The 23823-nt window shown below is 43.6% G+C and overlaps 1 protein-coding gene and 1 non-coding gene across 4 annotated transcripts in view; both read left to right on the forward strand.

Moving 5' to 3' along the window:
* The window catches only part of Poc1b (POC1 centriolar protein B), a 108555-nt gene that overhangs the window by 35890 nt on the left and 48842 nt on the right, over positions 1–23823 (forward strand). For all 3 annotated transcript variants that reach the window (XM_036169729.1, XM_036169727.1, XM_036169728.1), the window contains exons 5-6: positions 17756–17863; positions 17994–18109. In XM_036169729.1, coding sequence (XP_036025622.1) covers positions 17756–17863; positions 17994–18109 — 224 coding nt within the window. The remainder of the gene's footprint in view (positions 1–17755; positions 17864–17993; positions 18110–23823) is intronic.
* Positions 22017–22094, forward strand: Trnaa-agc. The gene has a single exon. It is a non-coding gene; the product is annotated as a tRNA-Ala (tRNA).

A 23823-nucleotide genomic window follows, 5' to 3' on the forward strand; every position in this document is an offset into this window, starting at 1 on the left:
CTTTGAGAGGTTGTCCTGAAGCGGGACTGAGAAGGTCTGCAGGGGTTTAAAGTTCTCTTTTCGGTTTCGGCCAAGGGGTGAGAGCTCATTGGGAACCGAGTCATGCTTAAACAGTTAGCAGAGTCTGGAACAGAAGCCAGCATTCCGATGTATGATGACACCACCAGCTGCCAGAGGGCCTAGACCTCTCGTGCCTCAGTGAGGGCCTTCTTAACTTGGACAACAAAGTCCAAATACTGTACAGCAGGATGCTTGTAAAACCCAGGCTAAAGCAAGAGGGTTCACTGGGACCTCCAGGAGTAGTTTTCTCGTTCTGACAGTGAGTCTCATACCCATCTATGCCAAGGGCACAGCACCATCAGTTCTACTGTTCGGGTAGCCCTGTAGCCAGGACACAGACATGCTGGCTGCTGTGGCTCTTTGCCTCTTGCTGGGCACCTTCTGTCTGTTGAAGTAGAATTCCGCCCTCAGTGGCTGGAGGGAGCAGAGAAACAACACAGAGAAGTTTCAGGAATGGGCTCACTAGTAAGCATGCGATCCTGGGCACATAGCTTCACCTTTCTGGGCCTCAGTCACTGTCCCATAAAATGAGTACAGTTGAGGTGCTTTCCTCATATAGTGGGGTATCAATAAAAATCAACCATCAGTTGCCCTTGTGTTCCATTTCTTCCTTCTGGGACTGTATTGGGGTCACTTTTATGTGAGGCTCAAAAGTCATTATGCATATTTATGTATAATTTACATAAATACAATAATGTGGAAGAATTAAGGTAGTTGAGTACCATCTATTTAATGTACTTTATATATTTGACTATCAGAGGTAATTTTATTTCGCAGTAGTTATACCTGTAATTTTTTACGTTGTTTCTGTTTGTCTGTTCTATTTTATTTGGTTTTGAGGCAGGCTCTCACTATCTAGCTAGACTGGCCTTACGTGTGTGCTCATCCTGCCTCAGCCTACTGGAATCCCTATCTTTAGCTGCAGTTCACAGTCCAGGTTTGCCGGTGTGGGTGGTCTTGTGACTCACCCAATGTCTGGCTGCGTTGTTACCCACTTACTTCCTGCTCGCTTTTCAGTTGCACATTGGTCCCATGTTTTTCCTCCTTTACTGACTTTTCCAGTTCACTCCTTGTCATTTTTCTGCTCATTGGTAACACCTAGAAGTTGATTATGCATCCTTAACACAGTCTATAACGTTTCAGACAAAATGTCAAAACTAACAGAAGTATACCCCTATTACCCACTTCTTGTCCGTTTTACTTACAAATACACATGAGAAAAGCCCAGATTAAGCCACCAGTTTTATCTGAAACAAAATAAGAAAAGTTGCTTTTACATTGTGTGTCCATGTTTTCCAGTTCCAGCATAATTTACTCATTTATGCAGGTCCAGGTTTCCACTCGCTGTCATTTCTCAAGCTTGAAAAAAATGTCATCACGTCCTATGTTGCCATTTTCCTGGTCATAACTCCCCTAGCTTTTTGTTTCATGTTTATAAAGGATGTTTTTGCAGAGATATATAATCACAGTTTATGAAGCGTCAGTTGCTATGGTCTTTATAGTAGGGTTCTCTAGATAAACAAAACAATGGACTATGTACTGATACATGAAAGGCTATCTACTAGGAAGGTGGCTTATGTGATTGTAGCAGCCAAGACGCCCCACAACCAATTGTCTGAAGGCTGAAGCCGCTGAGATGCTGGTAACATGTCTCAGTCCTGGTGCAACCAGGAAAGACAATGATGTAACTTTTTGTTCCGGGACTAACACTTGCAAACCTTGAGGCGGCCTCTGGAAGAGGTCCTGAAAGCCAATATCTGCAGAACCTGGACTTCTCCTGTCTAAGACAAGCAATGAGTGTGTTCCCGTTCTTGGGAGTGGGTGGTGACTGCTGATTTTAGTTGTCAGCTTGGGTGGACTTTATAACAAATGTCTAGGCCGTTTATGACACGCCGCACCTTGGAGTACGTATGTACCTGAGGGCTTTGCAGAGAGAACTAGTTAAGAGAGAAGATCCATCCCGACTGTGGTGTCATCCTATGGTCTGCGGTCTTGAGCTGAATAAAAAAGGGAAAGGGGTGAGTAAAAGGAGGAAAGGAAAAAGCCAGCTGAGTGAAACCCTGACTTCGAAAAAAAATATCTGTAATAATTGTTTTACAGACCTTGTCCGCTAATTCCAACATTTGTACAATATCTTGGTGAAATTTTTCTTCATTGTATGTTTTTATTTTTTTTATACTCTCAAAGATAGCTTAAAGGGGATGTGGTTAAAGAGGAGATGGCTCAGTGGTTAAGAGCACTGGCTGTTTCCAGAGGTCCTGAGTTCAATTCCCAGCAACCACATGGTGGCTCACAACCATCCATAATGAGATCTGGCGCCCTCTTATGGCCTGCAGGCATATGTGCAGACAGGACACTGTATACACAATAAATAAATAAATCTTTTTGTTTTTTTTTTTTTTAAGATAGCTTAAAGTTTCATCTTATGGATTATGCTATCACATAGAGTCGTGGTTGTTTATGTTTCTTAATTTAAAATATTAATGAAGACACAATTTGAAACATAGGTAAGAAATACTAACTCTTGAAAGGGAATATTTTCTTACCTGATACATATTGCAAAATAACCTAGAATTCCTTATGCTATTCACAGTTGATTTTTTTTTTTTAAGTAGAGGTTAACTTTAAGAGAGAGAAGTTTTACAATACTACTGCTTTTCCAGCATTAGTGTTAACAGTGAAAGAATCTGCCTTTAATCTTTAATTATTCTTGCTATTCTGAGTACTCTTTTGAGCTCATGGGTTACATTAAAAAAAAAAAAAGTATGTGTCTGTGAGTATGGTGTGTACATGTATATGTGTTCCTGTGTGTGGTCAGATTTTTTTCTGCCCCACCTATCAGCTCCCAAATCACCACATGAGACTTATTAATTATGGAAGCTCAGCCTATAGCTTACGCTTGTTTCTAAGTAGCTCTTACAACTTAAATTAACCCATTTCTGTTAATTTACTTTCTGCCTTATGGCTTTATTACCTTCACTCTGTTACCGCCCATTTGTGTCTTTCCTGCTTCCTCCGCTACTGGCCGCCAACTCCACCTTCTTCTTCCCAGCATCCTCTCTGTCCCCAAAATCCTGCCTATTTATTGGCTGTTCAGCTTTTTATTAAATCAGTCAGAGTGACAAATCTTCATAGTGCACAAAAAGATTATTCCATAACACCTGTGTGCAGATATGTGTTCTTGTGTGCCTGTGTATGTGTCCCTGTGTCCATGTGCCTTTGTGCCTGTGTGTGCCTGAGGTTGATATCAGCTGTCTTCCTGAGACAGCGTCTCTCACTGAGCCTGGAACTCTCTGAGTCAGCAAGACGAGATGGCCAGTGAGCTCTTGGGACTTTCTGTCTCTGCTTCTCCATCTCCAGGATTATAGGCATGTGCCACCACACCGGGCTTTTTTAACAGGGGTGCTGGGATAAGCAGTCTTCAATGCTTAGGCACTGAGCAAACTCTGATATTGGGGGATTTATTAAGGCAACTCCATGTAGTTAAAAAGGAGGTTTATTTTGGGTTAACTTACAGCCAGTAAAGGGATTAGTTACAGGATCTAGGAGAGGTGAAGTGCAGTTCAGCATTGTTCTCTGGAGAACTCTGCTCGGTCTACCATCCAGCATCCAGAATCACCAGAAACCAAGAGAGCCAGCACATCCGGATCTTGGGTCTTGGCCCGGCCCCAGGGGCAGGTCACTTGTTTCCTCTAGTAGTCACCTGGCTGAGTGGAGCTGATCCTGGCTCTGCCCAGCGCCAGCATGGATTGTATCTTGTGCCACAAGCCTGGGATGAGGTGGGAAATTTTACCAACCACATACTGCTTCTCCAGTCTTTAGTCTGAAATATCATTGAGTCCAACCATCTTTATAAAATGTATCATCTCCACTGTTTTTCATGTGTACAGTTGCATAGCATTGAGTACACGTAACATTTTTGTGCAGTGAATTGAAAATATTTTAAACATGTGCGCAATATTGAATCTGTCTCAATTCTTTCTCTTTTGTTTTCCTAGGTGCTTCCTGGGGAGTACACAGTGAAGCACTGTGTGGGGTTAGAAGAATGAGTGGGTAGATTTCTCCCTTATATTATGTCCTGAAAGCAAACATAAAACTCTCACTGGGGGAGGGGGGATAGTGTAATTGTGAATATGTGCCATTGTAAGATTATGTCCTGGAGCACTTGCCTAGCAAGCGCAAGGCCCTGGGTTCCATCCTCAGCTCAAAGAAAAAAAAATTATAAGATTATGTCCTGGGAAATTAAACAGTCTGGGGTGTGTTGAGAAGGTAGCAAGTAAGTATATATATATGACAGATATATAGGTCCATCTTTGCATGTCTTTTGTTCTTTTAATAGATTTTTTTCTTCATACGATACATGCTGATGATGGTTCCCCTCTCTCTACTCCTCCCAGTTCCTCCCACGCCCTTCCCATCCAGATCCACACCCTGTCTGTCTCTGTTAGAAAACACCCAAACCGGCATCTGAGGAATTATAATAAAATAAATAAAATATAAATTGGAATACGGCAAAACAACCAAACAAGAAAATGAGCCAAAGAAAATGCATATAGAGGCAGAGACACACTCAGGAATCCCCAAATTTAAAAAGAAAAGAAAAAAAAGAAACAAAACTGGAAGCCATAATAAGTATGCAAAGGGTCTGTGAAGGCGGGGGAAGGGGAGAAAAAGAAAAAGAGCAGTCTGACTTAACATTGTGAGTGAAGGCTTTCTAACAGTACCATTGAGTTCACTTTGGTGTTGACCACCTACCGCTGGCCATGCAGTTTCCCGGTAAGGGTGCTTTGTTTCCCCAGTGAGACTCCATTGAAGCAAACTAAGTTCTCCGGTGCAAGTGCTATCAGTTGGAAATAGCTTCTGGGTTAGGGCTTGGGGTGTATGTCCACTTCTCCTTTCAGCTCCAGGACCCCATCTGATGCGGACCCTTACAGGCCCTGTGCATGTTGCCTCAGTCTCTGTGAGTTCAAGTTCATATGTTTGCTAGCCGTATGTCCAAAAGGCCTTGATTCCTGGCATCCTCCAGACCCTCTAGTTCTTAGCTCTCTCTAGCTCCTTTTCCTCGGAGTGCTCTGCACCCTGGGCTGGGGGGACTATTGATGAGGACATCCCTTTCAGGGCTGAGTGTTCCACAGTCTCTCACTCTCTGCTTATTGTATGGCTGTGGGTCTCTGTTTTTGTTGCCCTCTGCTACAGGCTGACATTTCTCTGGTAATGGCTGAACAAGGCACAGATCCATGAACATAATAGAATGTCCTTAGGAGTTAATCTATTGCTGTGTTCCTTTAGCAGAGCAGCAGTATTTGGCTTTCCCCTAGGGCTCAGGCCTATCAGGTTCTTGGCCACCCAAGCAACATTATGGGTTCCATCTTATGGTGTGGGCATTAACTCAAATTGAATATTTTTTGGTCATTCCCACAAGCTTTGTGCCACTAATGCACTAGCATACTTTGCAGACAGGTCACTCTTGTAGACTGAAGGGTTTATAGCTGGGTTGGTGTTTACCTTTCTCCTATGGTAGCATGCAGAGTACCTAACAGTGTCATGAATACTAGTCCATAGGGGGGGGCTCTAGGTGTTGAGTTGTGTGGGTGTTGTCTTCAGCAATGGGGCCTTGCTGTCAGTTTGTGGAGAGCCAACAATAGTCTTGGCAATAGCCTAGCATGTTTGTGGCTTCTGATGGGTATCATTTAGTACTTCGAACTTGCCTTGGGCCACCAACCAGCTCCTAAATAGAGACAGTGAGACTTATTATTAGTTATGAATGCTCAGCCGTAGCTTAGGCTTGTCCCCCTTTAGCTCTTTTAACTTAATTTAACCTGTTTCTCTTCATCTACGTTTTGCTTTGGCTTTTTACGTTTCTTTCATTCTGTATGTCCTACTTTCCTGCTTCCTCTGTGTCTGGCTGGCTCCTGGTGTTTCCCTGGCGTCTCTTTTTCTGCCCCAACCCCAGCTTAAATTCCTCCTCCTGCTTACTCTCCTTGCCAGGAAGTCCCATCTATACCTCCTCCCTCACTATTGGCCATTCAGCTTTTTATTAGACCAATCAGGTGCCTTAGGCAGGCAAGGTAGAACAGCAACACATCTTTGCATAGTTAAGCAAATACTTCACAACATAAACAAATGCAACACATCTTTACATAGTTAAATAAATGCAACACATCTTGGCATAGTTAAGCAAATATTCTGCAACACCATTTGGCCAAGAACTCAATTAGATGTAACCCATTCCCAGTACTGGAAGCTTTATTTGATGACAAGAGATAACCAGTGTGGGTCTGTCTCCTCCATTATTTGGTGATTTCATTTAGACTGACTTCATATATGTATATTATCGGAAGCTTCTACTGTAGGAAGTTTCCGTATGACCCCCAGCTGGCCCTTAGCTTTAGCTGTCCCTCCCTGAATTTCCTCCCTTCCCTTCCTCCTCTCTCTGTTTGATCCTCCCATTGCAATCCTACCCTGCCTTGTTCATCCATAACTCTATTCGATTTCCTCTTCCTAGGGAGATCCAGCCCTCCGCCTTAGTCCCTTACTCTCTACCTAACCTCTGTGGTTAGACAGCTTGTATCTTGCTTATCAACGACTTAACATCCACATATAAGCAAGTGCATGCCTTATTGGTCTTTTTGGACTTTAGTTACCTCGTGTTTCCAGTGCCATCTGTTTAGCTACAGATTTCATGATTTTATTTATTTTTTAACAGCTGAATAATATTCCATTGTGTAAATGTCCCACATCTTCTCTATCCATTCAGCCATTGATGGACATCCAGGTTGTTTCTTATTTCTGACAGTTATGAACATGGTGGAGCAAGTGTCTCTGTAGTAGATGGAGTGTCCTTTAGGTATATGCCCAAGAGTGGTACAGCTGAATCTTGAGGTCGATGGACTCCCCTCTTTCTGAGGAACCACCACACTGGTTTCCATAGTGTCTGTACAAGTTTGCTAGGACTAGTGGTCTGAGTCGGCATCTGTGATCTCTTAGATTTTGTAGAGCATCATCTGTCCAGGCCCTTCTGATTTTAGAATCTCCATGGAAAGTCGGGTGTTGTTCTGATAGGTCTGCCTTTAAATGTAAGTTGGTCTTTTTCCCTTGCAGCTTTTAATATTCTTCCTTTTTTTCTACATATTTAGCGTTTTGTTATTATGTGCTGAGGGGACTTCATTTTTCTGGTCCAGCCTATTTGGTATTCTGTATGCTTCTTTTACCTTGATAGGCATCTTCTTCTCTAGGGAAATTTTCTTCTATGATTTTGTTGAAAATATTTTCTGGGCCTTTGACCTGGATTTCTTCTCCTTCCTTTATTCCTATTATTTGTAGATTTGGTTCTTTCATAGTATCCCAGATTTCCTGGGTATTTTGTTAGTGAGGCTTGTCTGAGCTTCCTGTTCAAGTTTCTAAATTTCTCATTTCTAGTTTTCCCTCAGTTTGAGTTTTCTTTAGTGATTCTATTTCCACTTGAAAGTCTTGAATTGTTTTTATTTAACTCTTTGTTTGCATTCTTATGGAATTCTTTAATTTATTAATTTCTCGTTCATGACCTCTAACATATTCAAACGGCTATTTTTAGGTTTTTTTTCAGGGCTGAGGACCGAACCCAGGGCCTTGTGCTTGCTAGGCAAGTGCTCTATGGCTGAGCTAAGTCCCCAACCACTTTTAGGTCTTCTTTTATTCCTCAATTATATTGCATTTTTTAGAAGTAGAGTTGCTGGGGTTAGTGGAGACATTTCCCTGGCTGTTACTGGTTGTGTTTTTACATTGGTTTCTAGGTGTCTGGGTTTGTGATGGTTGTAATTCTAGGTGCTGGTATCTGGTCTTCCCTGTATTGGGTGCATGTTCAGTTCCTTGGTTTCTGTTGTTCTTTCTGGTTCTTAGGCGAGGGTGGTGACTGTGGAATGCTTCTGAGATCCTGCCAGGTGTGGTCATTGGTGGTGCTGAGTAGAATGTATTTCCTGGTGGTGGGAGCTGACACTTAGGGATGGAGATGGGCTAGAAGGGAGGGTCTGGGAGAGTTCCACTGGAGGGAGAGAAGCAGGGGGTGCCACCAGGATCTGCTTAGTCCCCTGGGAATGGGGGTAGAGAGGGAGGTGAGGCCACAGCCGGTAGTCTGCTGCAGATTGGGTCTGGAGGAGAGGAAGGAGAGTGGAGATCTGAAGCTTGTCTACCTGCTTTGTTGGCCTGCCTGCTCTTCTGGTTGGGATGGTGGCCAGCTGTCCCGAGGATTCTCATGGAGTGCCTGCAGAGCTGGAGAGGGCATGGCAAGGGAGCTGTACGAGATCTGAGTAATCTGCTGGAGATGGAGGCAGAGAGGAGGGGGAGGCACAGCAAGTGTTCTGCTCCATTTCTGGGGATGAAACTGGGGCATTAGATGAGGAGCAGAGGGAGAGTGGGGGTCTGAAGACCACCTCCGTAGTCCCCTGGCTCCATCTGCTGTTTTCTTTGTTTGTTTGTTTGTCTTGTTTTTTTGTTTTTTGTTTTTTTGAGACAGGATTTCTTGGTGTAGTTTTGGTGCCTATCCCGGATCTCATTCTGTAGACCAGGCTGGCCTCGAACTCCCGGAGATCCGCCTGGCTCTGCCTCCCGAGTGCTGGGATTAAAGGCGTGCGCCGCCACAGCCTGGCCGTTTGCTGTTTTCACTGAGCTAAAAGTTAGGAGTAGCATCACGGCAGCTTGTGAGGAAGAGCAAGGCCCTGAGAGGAGATGTCTCCAGTGCCAAGGAAAGCCCAGGATGCAGATGAGGAGGTAGGCTGGTCCTGGAGGGCGTCCCGTCGGAAGGCTGGACTCAGACCTTTGTCCATAGCCGGTGTAAAGCCACACAGCATTTGATTTAAGATTTCGAGTTCACAGGGTTGGCAATTTAGCACAGTGGTAGAGTGCTTGCCTAGCAAGCGCAAGGCCCTGGGTTCAATCCTCAGCTCCAAAAAAAAAAAAAAAAAAAAAAGATTTCGAGTTCACTTCTGCTGCTGTGGACTACGAGTGAGCAGCGTGCCAGTTGCAGGTGGAGGAGACCACGGTGGTGGAGGGAAAGCTGAAGCCGTGGAAGAGAACTAGAAATCAGCCATGAGTGCGCTGATGGAGAAACTATTTCCTGAGAAGAAGACAGGTCACGAGGGGAGGAAATGATGCACACAGACAGAGTTCAGTGTCGGAGGCAGCCTCAGGGTGCTCTAGAGGGGATGCCCTGAAGGCAGCTGTATTTATTAGTAAAGATCCCAAGAGAGAAATCAGGCGTGTAAGTGGTAAGTGACCTAAAGAATAATGACTGTTCGGTGCCACACTCTCTCTCCTTTTACGGTTTCCACTTGACTTTCGTTTCTCGATAGCTGCAGGAATGAATTCTACTAATGTAGTCAACATGGCTTCTCTCCTTACCGTTGGAAGAGACATAAATGTTTTCTTCATTGCCTTGACCTTCACCCTCAGGATGGAAGCAGATCCGACCAGAGAAAAGTCTGAGACGGCTAGTTTGCAATGCATGTATGAGAGTTTGAAATCTAACTGTGGCCTAGACTCTCACTACACCAAGAGAAAACCACATCCGTGTGGTAGTGAATTTTACAGGGTTACGTGGCCAGGGGAGGGAGGGAGAGCAGAATGTCCCTGGAACCAGGCCTGTACTGGACATTTCATTACTTTGAGTAGCTTCCTCCTCCTCCTCCCTCCTCCTGCTAAGGGCATAGTGCTTACCAAACAAAACCCAATACACCCACACTGTTTGATCTTACAGCTCTAAATGCTGAGAATGTGTCTTTATCGAAAATACATTGAATAATCAGAAACTGTCAAAGGAGGGCTGTGGCTGTAGCTAGGTGATCAAGCACCTGCCTAGCACTGATTCTCCATCCCCACGTAAATAAGGAAAGAAAAGAATCCAGAGGGAACAGTTCCTCAAGTGTGAGTGTGGACACATGACGACGTTGTATAGTTTCCAAGTTAAAGAGTTCCTGCTGTTTAATTTGGGCTACTCTTAAAGACCTGGAAACCAGTTTTTCTTGAAAAAAAAAAAGTTTGAAAATGTCTTCATTCTTTTGGTGTGCCAATGATCATTAAGGGATTCACAGTAATTTGGGGTGGACTTGTCAAGTGCTCTTCAGAGAACCCATTAGTCACCACTGACTAATTCCTGGAGTCTTAAAAGGTGCTTGAGTGGATCTATTCATTGTCAGTATAAACTTTAGGTCCTTCTAACATTTTAAAAACTAACAGTCCTGCTAGTTGACAATTAAAGTCTAACTTTTCCTCATGAAAGGCAGGATGAATAGAACCCTGTCTTGGATGTTAACTTATTTGTGATGTCTCCAATTTAAAAATCAAAGAGAAGAGGAAGAGGAGGAGGAAGGAAACAACACGCCCACTTGGGACCTCTTAGAGAGGCACACGCAGGAATTAAAGTGACGGGAGGGAAAGGCCTGACCTTTAGGCTTCGCACTGCCCGCCCCACCCCACTTCCAGCCTCCTCCTGCCCTTTTCCGCTGAGCTGGGTGCACAGTCCCTTCATACGTTGTTTAGTCCTGGGAAGTTACTCCCAGCCCTTGAATCTCCTGCTGAGGGTGAGTTTTCCATACTGAAGAGAACCTGCTTTTTTCTTACAGATACATTTCTTTGACCCCTGTTGTTGGTTCAATCAGGAGGAGAGTGCTGGTTGGCGGAAGAATCACAAGCCATGGTTACCTTTCTAGAGCTTTATTGAGAGAGAAGGGGGGGGGGGGGGGGGGGAGAAAGGACCAGAGAAATAGAGAGACCGGACTGCACGGAGGGAAGGGAGCAGAAAGAGAAAAGGGATGCACAGAGGGCCCGCCCGCTTTTTAGGCTGGGACACTGTCGCAGGCTGATGACGTAATTAAGGACATCCCAGACTTTCACTTATTATTTAAAAAAAGCAGGTACATGGGAATAGGGGCGTTGTTCCTCTCAAAAACTGCTTCCAGCTGATTTTTGGATGTCAGTTGGCTCTTGGGGGAATGGAGAAGGGGAGTCTTCCTAGGTAGACAGGCATTGTGGGATGCTGTCTGTCATCTGTTTGCTCAGGAGACTATATCCCTCTTGGCTGTGGCTGGGAACTTTCTGTTTGACAAGATTCCGGTGACACAGAAAAAAGCTTAGAGAGAAAAGAATCATTATTAGTTTATGTTGGTAGATCCAGACTGTCCAGATGCATTTTGAAACATGTTAAGCTTTATCAGAGACAGATTATTTTAAAGCATCTCACAGTAATAGATGTTTACATTAAAGTCTTTTTTGTAGTGCCCAGACACTTTTGGGTCTGGGGATGTAAACCTTTTCGCTATTACAGTTTCTTACTTGATGATCTCTGAACTCTAGTTCTGTGGTGGTTCTGTACCATTAGCTGAACAGTGAGTTAGGGAACTGGAAAGAGAAAAGATTATGGTACATGAGAATTTATTTTTTGGAGTGGGGGAATTAGGGACAAAGCAAAGATCAGGGCCCTCTCTATATGCACATGAGAAACACAGGCAATAACTTTGAAGTGAGACAATGAGCTCTTATCTTAGTTGGAAATCTTTTTTTTTTAAGTAACTCTGAAAGTGCAATTAAATCTGGTGAGGTAAAGAAGTAAGGCTGTCCTCTGTACCTGACAACAGAAAGGAGAAGTGACATCCCAAAACTCCCAGGACTGAGTCAGTGGATCTGGTGTCCAGAAGGAAAGAAAAAGATCACTTCCCTGCTGCATTTTGGGTTCCCTGCCATGTCTGTAGCCGAGCCTAGGTCTGCTGGAGGTCTTAGCTTGGTGTACCCATGCGTCTTGGCACCTGGGAGCAGTCAGCTGACTGGTTGTCTTTTTAGGCGGCACTTTTAACAAGGCTCTTGATGGCCTGGCAGGGCATTCACTAGCCCATGGCCTTTTTCTCACTTAAAACAGGGACCCAACAGCTTTTGGGAGTCAGTGAGTACCAGCACTTGGCAATTTTGTTTTCATGCTTTTATTTCTTCCCTGGTACACCTTAAATTCCACAGATGACTCTTTTGCCCATGGGGTCAGGAGCCTTGCTCTCCAGATGCTTAAGTTTTAGTCAGGAGGGTGTGGGGAACAAGAGATGGATTTTACTCCGTGTCCTGAATTTTTTTTTCTTTCTGATGATTGATGGCTTAAGGACAGCTTTTGGAAGATCTGCCAGTAGGCAAACTATAAACCAATCCTCTTGGAAGACTTGTCTGAGGCTATAAGCTGATTTTTGGCTTAGGAGCCATCCTGACTACTGTAGACTTATTTGTATGGATCTCAGCCACTTTCAGACCTATCTGTGCTTCTCAAGGCAGTTTGAGAATGAGTGGGTGGAGTTAAGGTGAGTTAGGGCTAGAGTCAGTAGAAGCCGCCCAAGCCCGCCCATTTGAGCCCGCCCGCTGCCGGCTTGGAAGTCAGACAGAAAAGGTTGCACATGGCAGACGCAGAAGTGGGGAGGGAGAAGGGTTTAGAGCTTTAGCAGAAAGTTTGGAGATAAAGTAACTCTTATTTGCCCATTCGCTGGCAGAAGTTCCCAAGACTCTGTTATGTGGCCATGTTTACGCTGTTATGTGGCCAGGTTTACCCTGTTATGTGGCCAGGTTTGCCACTGCCCACCCCTATCCACCAATGTAGGTGGTAAATGTATCTGCCCCTTTGTCTCATGGCTGTAGCCTAGAGAAAAATAAAAAATTAAAATAAAAAACTGGGATCAGACTCCAATCTTGGGCGTCCTGAGAGTGGAGAGAGATCTAAGAATCAGCTCAAGTCACAGATCCTCTTCATACAAGGATCATGAGGGCCGCAGCTATGCTGCAGTTGGTCCACGGTGGACCCTAGATAGCATTTATCTCCTCGTCAGGAGCGAAAACGCGCCTGCTGTTGCCAGCACAGCCTGAGGACAACCTCCGTCGCAAAGAATATAGCTCAGTCTACAGCCGCAGAACGGTACTCACTGTGGTGAAGAATCATGGTGGCAGCAGGGTAGCTGTATAGGGGTCCAGCGGAGGTGAGGGACCGTCGCAGTCTCGCTGGAGGGGGGGAGGGCACGCGGCAGCAGGTCCTTGGTCGTCTATCCGCGTCACGGCACCAAATGTTGGTTAAGCGGCAGCACTTGTGACTGGCCACCACCCGCGGCAGGTATGCCAGCAGAGGAGAGTGCTGGATGGAAGAGTCAGTGCACCATAGTTACCTTTTAGAGCTTTATTGGGAGAGAGAGGGAGAGAGGAGAGAGGGGGAGAGGGAGAGAGGGAGAGAGAAAGAGAGAGAGAGAGCAGAGAGAGCAGAGAAACAGAGAGAACGTGCACGGAGGGAAGAGAGCGGAAAAAGAAAAGGGATGCACAGAGGGCCCGCCTGCTTTTTAGGCTGGGACACCATGACAGGCTGATGACATAATTAAGGACATAGTCCTTACACCTGTGTCTTCCCTGGAGATTCTGGAGGACAGGTTTTTGTTGTTGTTGTTTGTTTTGTTAAAAAACACCCCAATACCAACATCTCTAATTATGTCATTTGTGAAAACGCTGTGAGAGAGAAATCTTTTTTTGAGTGGAGGTAGTTTTGTTTTGTTTTGTTTTTGTGTCGAGACAGGGTTTCTCTGTGTAGTTTTGGTACCTGTCCTGGATTTCACTCTGTAGCCCAGGCTGGCCTCGAACTCACAGAGATCCGCCTGCCTCTGCCTCCCCAGTGCTGGGATTAAAGGCGTGCGCCACCACCGCCGCCAGACTGAGAGAGAAATCTTACCTCACTTCTAACTACATTCCTCCTGTCCAGGGCGGCCCTGTGCTGGGAGCTGGCGGGTACTCTGTCAATCTTTGAGTGGCTCCATGAGTTTCTGCCCTCCTCAGGAACCATCACAAGGAGAGAGACCATGCTCGTTTTACTTAATTGCTGGTAGCAACCGATAGCAGCGTGTGTACTTTCTCTCTTGCTCGTTTTTATTGTTTGAGATTTCCTGTGTGCATATGACGTGTTTTGATCAAGTCTAAACCGAATTCCCTCCCCTCCACTTCTTCCCCTACCCACCCCCCATAGATATTTAGAGAAGGCTTATCTGTGTCCCAGGAGCACGGTCTCTTGTTGTCCCTCCATTTGAAAACTTCCAGGAGGGGCTGGGAAAGTTGCCCACTGTGGGGAATGCTTGATGTACGAGCATCAGGGCCTGAATTTGATCCCCAGCACCAGAGCAAAAGCCGCATGCGCATTTGTAACCCCATCCCTGGACATCCCTGGAGCTCCTTAGCAGCTAGCCTACCTAGTCAGGGAGCCCCATCCTAGTAGGAGACCTTTCTGAAGTAAACCTATAGTGCATATGTACATGCGTTCTCTCCCCCTCATTCTCTCACTCTATCTCTCTCTAGTTCTCTCTGTCTCTCCTCCCGTTTCTCTCTCCTATTTCTCTCTCTGTAATACTAACACACACGCACACGCACACATACACACATGCACACATATGCACATGCGCGCACGCACACACACACACATGCACACACACGCACACACGTGCACGCACACATGCACACACACATATACACACACACATACATGTACATGCACACACATGCACACATACACACATGCATACACACATGCACACACACATACACTCATGCACGCACGCATACACACACACACACACACACACATGATAGGGACTACATAGCAGCTATCTAAAACTTTCCGTGCTTCTGCCATTATCCCTTTTGTCAGAGAGTTACACGCAGAGAAACCAACAGCCTGACTCACATCTGGACCCCTTCCTTACAACTGTACTAGTTATTCTTCTGTTGCTGTGAGAAAACAGACCAAGGCAACTCCTGGGCTTCCAGATGCAGAACATCTGAGTCTGTTGAAGCAGAGACAGCAAGGTATCTGGAGCGGCAAGCCGAGAGCTCACATCACAAAGTAGAGGGAGCCAACCGGGAACGGCACAAGCCTTGAAACTCTGAAAGCTTGCCTCCAACAAGGCCCCAGCTCCTAAACGTCCCCCAGTCAGCACTACCAACTAGGGACCCATTCAAATACATGAGCCCACAGGGAAATTCCCATTCCAGCCACCACATTCTACTCCCTGGCACCTGTAGGCTTGGGGCCATATCATAATGCAAAGTGTAATTTCTTGATTGTCAAATGCTGGCATGGAATATATATTGCCATTCCTAAAAGGAGAAATGGAAGTGTAGTGAGGAACTACTGGGTGGGGCCTTGCCCTGAGGTCAGCCTTCCCTTTATTCCTTATCTCTTTCAGATAAAGCCTCAACTCCAGCATTAGTTTTCTGGTGCTCTTTTTCTCTTTACATCTTACATTTGGTATTTCTTTCTTCCCCACTTGCTATTTTTCATTGTAGACCTGCATAACAGTCATTAACATGCCATGCCACAGTTAGCAATGTTATGTTACTTCCACCAAAGAAAGAAGCCCATTACTTTCTAATATAGCCTCAGACAAATCCTTAGAACAACAGCAGGAAGAAGCCACATTCTCTGACAAAATATTGCAGGAACAGTCTCTGGGCCCGTTGTGCACGTTGTTCCTCTCTGAAACCTCTTGAGCTGGGCCCCACACTCTGCACTGGCATAGGTACTACTGTCTTCAAAGCCCCTACTAGGATGGCCCATTAGGCTCTGCTTGCCAATTCAAACACATCTCTAGTCCGAAGTTCCAGCATCTTCTAGTATTCCTCCAGAAGACAATATGGTCAAGTTGTGGACAAGGACACCCGACTCCTGGAACCAAGTTCTCTATTACTTTTCTGTTGCTGGGATAAAACACTGTGACCAGCTGGGAGGCGGTGGCGCACGCCTTTAATCCCAGCACTCGGGAGGCAGAGCCAGGCGGATCTCTGTGAGTTTGAGGCCAGCCTGGGCTACAGAGCCAGGAAAGGCGCAAAGCTACACAGAGAAACCCTGTCTTGAAAAACGAAAAAACAAATGGAAAGATGGAAATTCTCATTCAAACCACTACACTCCTTTCTGTGTCCGTTTACCCATCTGCACAGGGAGACAAGCAGGAGTACCTATTTTGTAGGATTGTTTTGAAATTTGTTTCTGTAGGTGAAGTGTTGAAAACCATTCTATGATATATATATATATATATATATATATATATATATATATATATATATATATATATATATGCTCAATAAATATGGATAAGATAGTGTGGTGATGGTCTAATCAGTAATGCCGTCAAGATATAGCCCAGTGGAAGACTGCCTGCTTACCATACACAAGGCTCAGATTTTGATGTCCAGCACAATGAAAACAATAACAACGGCAACAGTAATAATAGTAATAGGATTTGTGTTTCGTCATTCCAGTTGATTAAATCTTTTAGCATTACTTCCTCAAAATGTCTGGAATAACTTCATCTCTTTTCTTATGATTTTCACATTCAGTAAGTTTTCTAAAAGAAGGCTGATTAAGAAATATGATAGCAGCCGGGCGGTGGTGGTGCACGCCTTTAATCCCAGCACTTGGGAGGCAAAGCCAGGCGGATCTTTGTGAGTTCAAGGCCAGCCTTGTCTACAGAGCAAGTTCCAGGAAAGGCGCAAAACTACACAGAGAAACCCTGTCTCAAAAAAAAAAGAAGTAGTTAGGGGGCTGGAGAGATGGCTCAGTGGTTAAGAGCACTGGCTCCTCTTCCAGAGTGCCCGTGTTCAATTCCCAGCACCCACAAGGCAGTTCAAACCTGTCTGGAATTCCATCCAGCACTTCTGAAATCCTCACACAGACTTACATGTGGTCAAAACACCAATGAACATGAAATAAAAATAAATTACACATAAATTTTATATATGTGTAAGAGAGAGAGTGTTAGGAATGCAGAGAAAACAACATAAAACCTTTAATTATATTCCACACCTAAACTGAAAATTCAACAGAAATCTGGAGTTTGGGCTGGAGTTAAACTGCACATAAATACGCTCATAATCACTGGTCTGTGAGCTACTTTTGTCCTTTCTGAGTTTTGCAGCTGCTGAAATATGGCTAGTCAAGAAGCTGCTTGTAGTTACCTATCTAAACTTCTCCTCATTTTTGTTTGGTTTCCAATCGTTCTGACTTTAAAAGGCAATTGTTACAGGATCTCTCTCTCTCTCTCTCTCTCTCTCTCTCTCTCTCTCTCTCTCTCTCTCTCTCTCTCTCTTCCTCTGGCACTCGGGTGTAAGCTGGAGCAGGACAGAGCTGCTCTCTGAGTGACTTGTCAGGAAGCCATTGGCCTTAGGAATTAGGTTGATGTCATTTTACTTTGATTCTCAACCCAACAGCCAACAAAAGCTTCACTACCAGCTTGGTGGGATGAGTAGAAAAAAATCTCTTGAATCACAGAGATAATGGTAGAGAATAAAAAATTGAAAACTAAAAACAAACAGGAAATAAAGGGCTTTTAAAAACACAACGTATTTGGCTTGAAAGGAGTGCAGAGTTGAATCACTAACCTCCAGGAGAGCCACAAAACTGAATTAATTATTTACTGGAAACAGAAACAGAAAAAAGGAACATGGTTCATCTCTGTGACATGTTTGGTATTTCAAGGGTCTTCAATGTTTGTCATGGTGCTATGTTGTTGCAAAGATATCAGTTGCAAAGTGTAACTTTGCTGTGTAGTCAGCGTAGTGTGGTGACGGTGGCCTCTGCTGTCTGTCTGTCTAGCCTGACTTGTGTGTGGTATGGAGATGTGTGGTGGTAATTAGCCAGAATTGCTCACGTGTAAAACCCTCTGCTTTCCAGATTCTCACCCGATGGAAGATTAATCGTGTCGTGTAGTGAGGATAAAACTATTAAAATTTGGGACACTTCAAGTAAGCAGTGTGTGAATAACTTCTCGGATTCCGTAGGGTAAGTCCATTCTCCGAACATTCATTTGGATCTGCTTGCTAAGGAGATCGTGTATTATAAGCTGAAACTCAGACTTTAAAATGAAGGTGAAGAAACTGAAGTGTCAAGTCCTCATATTCTTTCTTCCTAGATTTGCAAATTTTGTGGACTTTAACCCTAATGGTACATGCATAGCCTCAGCTGGCTCTGATCACACTGTGAAAATCTGGGATATCAGAGTGAATAAATTACTGCAGCATTATCAAGGTAACAGTTCCCCCCAACCAGAGAGAAGGTTCACTGTCAAATGGCTGGGAAAGCCCTGTGCCTGGGTTTAGATCTCTTCCCGGGGTCAGAGGCTGGTCTTCGCTGGCTAGAGAACAGAGCAGTTGACTCCCACCAACAGAAGAAACCAGAGGAGAAAGGAACGCACAAAAGATGTCTATAAAGGTTTCATGAAAAGCAGAGACAGAAAATGTAGTCAGTGTGGCCATGTTGGGGAGTGAAACAGATAAAGGGCCCGTTGATCCGCAAGTCAGTCTTGGGGAGCTTAGGAAGAACTGAGGCAGGATGCAAAGGAGGTCTGTGTATTGAAGCAGTCCTGGCCAGGGCTTCCTTGTCTACGTCTGTAAAGGAGGCAGAGAAAGTCCCTTTAATTCCTCTGCTGAGGGGATGAATCGGCTTCCTATACTCATTTTGTTTCTGACCCCATGGTGAGGCTCGCTTTCGTGGATAATTATCCTCGTCTGGGAGATTGGTCTGTTCTGAGAGGTTTTTTTTGTTTTGTTTTTGTTGTTTTTCCCCAGGGTTCCAAGGTGACTACAGGTTTAGGACATGTATGTGTTTATGTGTGTATTTTTAGCCACAGCTAAGGAGACAGACAGACACAAAATAAGGGCAAAGATCCGAGGATTTCAGTTGCTTGTGGTCCAAATAAAGAGCTGACATTTTATAGCAAAAGCACCTTCTCAGCGCCCATTTCCATTTTCCCCTGTGTTTCAGTATTGCTCAATAATAAATGAGTGCTTGAGAAGAGAACAGGCGGTAATGACTGGGCATCCGTGTGAAATGAGCCAGATGTTTACGTCTAAAAGGGGGAATCCCAATATAAAGTAGGATGCTAGAATCCAAAGCCAAAGGGAAAAGAAATCCAATGAAGTAAAATCTATAGGGAGTCATCTTCCCGGCTAATTGCTCTGAGCATGGACTACTAAGAATGGACTCTGGAGGAAGAAGGTGTCAGGCAACCATACTGAAGAACCGTTTCTCTATTATCCCTTGGCTGCAGTTGCATTTGGAAGGGCTCACATAGCTAACAGTTTTAGTTGTTCACTTTGAGAGAGGGTCTTCCTATACAGACTAGGCTGGCCCCAGTCATGACCCTCCTAAGTGATGGGACTGTAGGTATGTACCACCAGGGCTAGCATGACTTTATTTTGACTCTGAAGACATCCCCCATTATCTATGAGCAGTTTTCTCTGAAGGCATGGCTGATTCATCCTCTAGTGATGGTTGTTACTGTCCTTAGTCACTGGGATGAGAGAGAGCTGTCCCCATTGATCTGATCTGGTCCTGTGTCAGGTAGGGGGGGAAGATGAACTATGACAAGGAGCCAGTGTCAAGAAGACTCTCTAAATGCCGTCCTTCCCCTTTGGAACCAAATTCAAGTAAATAAGAAGCATAGACGGCCCTTAAGTTGGAATAAATTCCAACTTAATTAAATTAATAATTCTATCTGTTCTATGGGTGATAACCTGGCATCTTGATAATCCTTAGGTCATTTTGTTAGAAGATGTATTTATACAGTATATTAGCAGACAACAGAAAAAACTTTATAAGGAGAATAGAAATCACTACCAACAAGAGCAAATATTTAAGGACATATGGGATTGAAAAATAAATACGTATTAGGGTCATTTTTCCTGAGTTTGATTCTAAGTGCTTTGGACAAGGATCAAAACTATGGGAACCAAAAGTCTTAGAACATTCATATTTAGAATTCTGCAGAAAGTTGAAAAATTGAGACTGCAGTCAGTGGTTAAGAGCACTTGCTAATCTTGTAGAAGACCTGGGTTCAGTTCCCAACACCTGCATGGCAGCTCACAACTGTCCAAAACTCCAGTTGCAGGGGATCTGGTATCCTCTTCTGGCCTCTGTGGGCACCAGACACACACACAGTACACTTACATACATGCAAGCATAACATTTTACACATAAAACTTTAAAGTAAATTTTTTTATAAAAAAGGAAGTTGAAATTTTGACAAAATGGCCTTCATAATTTCATTACATTCAATATTAACGATTGACAGCATTATGACCATCAAGTTGTTCTAATTCTCTTCTCAGAAATACCTTTAAATTTGTGTCCACTGAAAGAATGGTATAATTTATCAGTAACAGGCTATAATAAATAAGTTCTTATAAATAAGTTCTGTTTAATTTTGTCTTTTATTTTTGAGATTATAATAAGATTATATTATTCCCCCCTTCTCTTTCCTGCCACCAAACCCAAACTTACATGAAATCTCCACCCTCCCCCACTTTCTTTCAAATTGTTGCCTCTTTTTCTATAATTGTTGTTGCAGTGTGTGTGTGTGTGTGTGTGTGTTTTCCTAAAATCATAAACGCAACCTGCTCAGTCTGTGTAATGTTACTCACATGCATATAACACAACTCCTCCTCCTAAGGCTTGGGGATCGTTGCAGAAGAGGGAGCAGAAAGATTGTTGTAAGAGCTGGAGGATCAGGGAGTTTGCCGTGAGATTGTGTCTCCTAAACATGTGAGAAGCTGCACCCATGAAGCCTCACCAATATGGCAGCCTAAACATGAACTGAACAAGGATGACCCCAGTAGACATGCTGAGATGGAAAGACAGAAAGCTAAGAGGCCTCCAACCTAGACAAGGAACTTCAGGCAACTAAGGAATGTAAAGAAATAGTCTTCCCCAGGGAGGAGCACACCAATTGATTATCTGATACCGGATGGCCCTGAAAAATATATACGTAGGAGTCATTTTGTCTTCTAAGGCGAAGGTTTTCTAAATAAAGTAGATGGATTTGTTTGGAGATGTCCCCCATATGTAGAGTTTTTCTGTGTCCCAGCAGTGGCTCCCAAATAACCACAAGAGACTTAATGTTAATTATAAATGCTCAGCAAGTAGCTCAGGCTTATTTTTAGCTAGCTCTGATAACTTAAATTAACCCATTTCTATCCATCTGTGTGCTGCCCCAAGGCTTGTTTACCTCACGTACATACTTCTCATCTTTCTCGCTCTGCATCTTGTGGCATCTCCCAAAGACTCTGTCCTTCTCAGCATCCTCTTAGTCTGGCTTTCCTGCCCAGTCTCTTCCTGTCCAGCTTTAGGCCAGTCAGCTCTTTAGTTACCAATGGGAGTAATAGGTATTGACAGTGTACAAAGATTGTTCCACAGCAGTCCCCCTTAGGTCCCCATTGTCCATGCTTTTAAAGACTAGGGAAGCACGCTTGGAGGCTATAATAGGAGGCATTCTAGTTAACTCTGCTTAGAAATGATAGTCAAGGGCTGGAGAGATGACTCAGAGGTTAAGAGCACTGACTGCCCTTCCAGAGGTCCTGAGTTCAATTCCCAGCAACCACATGGTGGCTCACAACCATCTGTAATGAGATCTGGTGCCCTCTTCTGGCCTGCAGGCATACATGCAGGCAGAACATTATATACATAGTAAATAAATAAATCTTTTTTTTTTTTTTTTAAAGTAATGATAGTCAAGATACAAGTGGGAACTCGTGAATACAAGCCTGAGAAAGGATGAGTACCACTAACAATTCTAGACGGGGTAAGGGAGATGGCATAGTGGGTAAGGTGTTTGCTGTGCAAGCATTGAAGACCTGAGTTAAGATCCCCAGGTCTCACAAAAGCCCAGTGCAGCAACACATCCATAACTCCAGTTCTGTGTGGGCGGAGATGGGAATCCCAGAGTCTCGCTGACCATCCTGTCTAGCCAAAATGATGAGCCACAGTTTCAGAGGAACACTGTCTTTCAAAAAACGATGTGGAAATAAAGGAAGACTGGCCATCTGACATCAACATCTCTAGCCTGGCCCACTCACCCAGACAACACACACATACACACACTTCTAGTTCGGACCATGGCAACTTACTAAAGTGTTCTCTTAAGATTTCCATTCTAGGGGTTGGGGATTTAGCTCAGTGGTAGAGCGTTTGCCTAGCAAGCACAAGGCCCTGGGTTCAATCCTCAGCTCCACATACAAAAAAAAAAAAAAAAAAAGATTTTCATTCTAGAAAGCTTATCCACTGTAGGAACATTCAGGAATGTAGGAAATACATTCAACCTACCAAGGAGCTCATAACCACTAGCATGAGCTACACATTTCATCAATATAAGTTTATCTCCTACTTCTGAAGCAAAAATTTGGAATTCCTGACTTGGTAAGATAATAGATCTATAGGCAAAAAGTAAAATTGTAGATTGCTTACAAATTTAGGGCGCAGTGCTAGTGATATAGATAGACTTATCTTCTGATGTACATGTTCATCTTATAGTCAAAAATCAAAATGCTTACCCACCCAAGCCAAACAGATTATTACTTAAAGGAACACTTATTGGTCATTTAGAATGTACTAGCATGCTTTTTAAGTCTGCAGTTTTCACATACTATGTAGATGAAATTCTGACATACACTCTTATTTCCAGACATAGACATATATGGTAGTAAATGTAATAGAATTTCTTTTAAATATTAGTTCTTTCTAAAGTGGTCACTTTGAAGCTCAGAGAGGCACCTTTGTCCTTAATGCTGACTCTTCTTTATAAGGGTCACTGAGAGCGGAACAATAGCTTTTTAATTCTTACTGCCGTAGATATAAAGAATTAGGTTCAAGTCTTACAAGAGTGCATTAACTTTTGGCCTTAGAAAATCCTCTAGACAAATTTGTATTTTGAAACACCTTTTCCAAAAGCTTTTTGAAGTTAGGCAATTGTTTTTACTTTTTGTTTGTTTTTTCTTTTTTATAAACTTTTATTGATTCTTTGTGGGTTTCACATCATGCATTCTGATCCTACCTTGTCCCCTCACATCCACCCTTTGCAACTTTCTTCCCCCAAATCCAAACCAAATTTAAAAGATAAACCAAAAGCCAAACAAAACAAAGCAGAAACTAACAAACAAACAAAAAAGGGGCTGGAGAGATGGCTTAGAGGTTAAGAGCACTGGCTGCTCTTCCAGAGGTCCTGAGTTCAATTCCCAGCAACCACGTGGTGGCTCACAACCATCTGTAATGAGATCTGGTGCCCTCTTCTGTGTACATAAATGAAAAATAAATCTTTAAAAAAAAACCCACAAAAAATAAATAGAGAAGAATCTTGTCGTGGAAGCTGTACTGTGGCCCATTGAGTCACAGTTTACCCATTATTCCATTCATCTTTACTTGCAAGTGTTCATAGGCAGTTGATTTTTTTTCTAGGACACAGAATTAAACTGAGGGCCTTGTAGTTCTACTACATCTCCAGTCCAGAAATTATTTCTTGATAAAATAAAATACCTTATGCCTTTTCATAGGTTTTTCATCTATATGGCTTAAATTCTTGTATATTTCCTAGATATAAAGTTCCATGTATTAATTACAAATTTAACTCTAAATAATCTTTCAGCAAAGAAGCAAAGTTTCCAGAAGAAAACCCCTTTGGCTTTTTTGAGACAAGGTTTCTCTGTGTTGTTTTGGTGCCTGTCCTGGACCTTGCTCTGTAGCCCAGGCTGGCCTCGAACTCACAGAGATCCGCCTGGCTCTGCCTCCACAGTGCTGGGATTATTTCTCTATAACTGGCATTGTATAAAAACACAGTTGTTAATAGTTGAAATATACTACAAATGAGAGATGGATTCAAATTGGGTTTATGAGAGAATAAAGCAAATTAAGATTCCCTGCTTACAAAACTAAATGAAAAATGTGACCTTCAAGCCTTATCTAAGCAGGCATCA

Source organism: Onychomys torridus, chromosome 20, assembly GCF_903995425.1.
Source record: "Onychomys torridus chromosome 20, mOncTor1.1, whole genome shotgun sequence".
Classification (NCBI taxonomy): domain Eukaryota; kingdom Metazoa; phylum Chordata; class Mammalia; order Rodentia; family Cricetidae; genus Onychomys; species Onychomys torridus.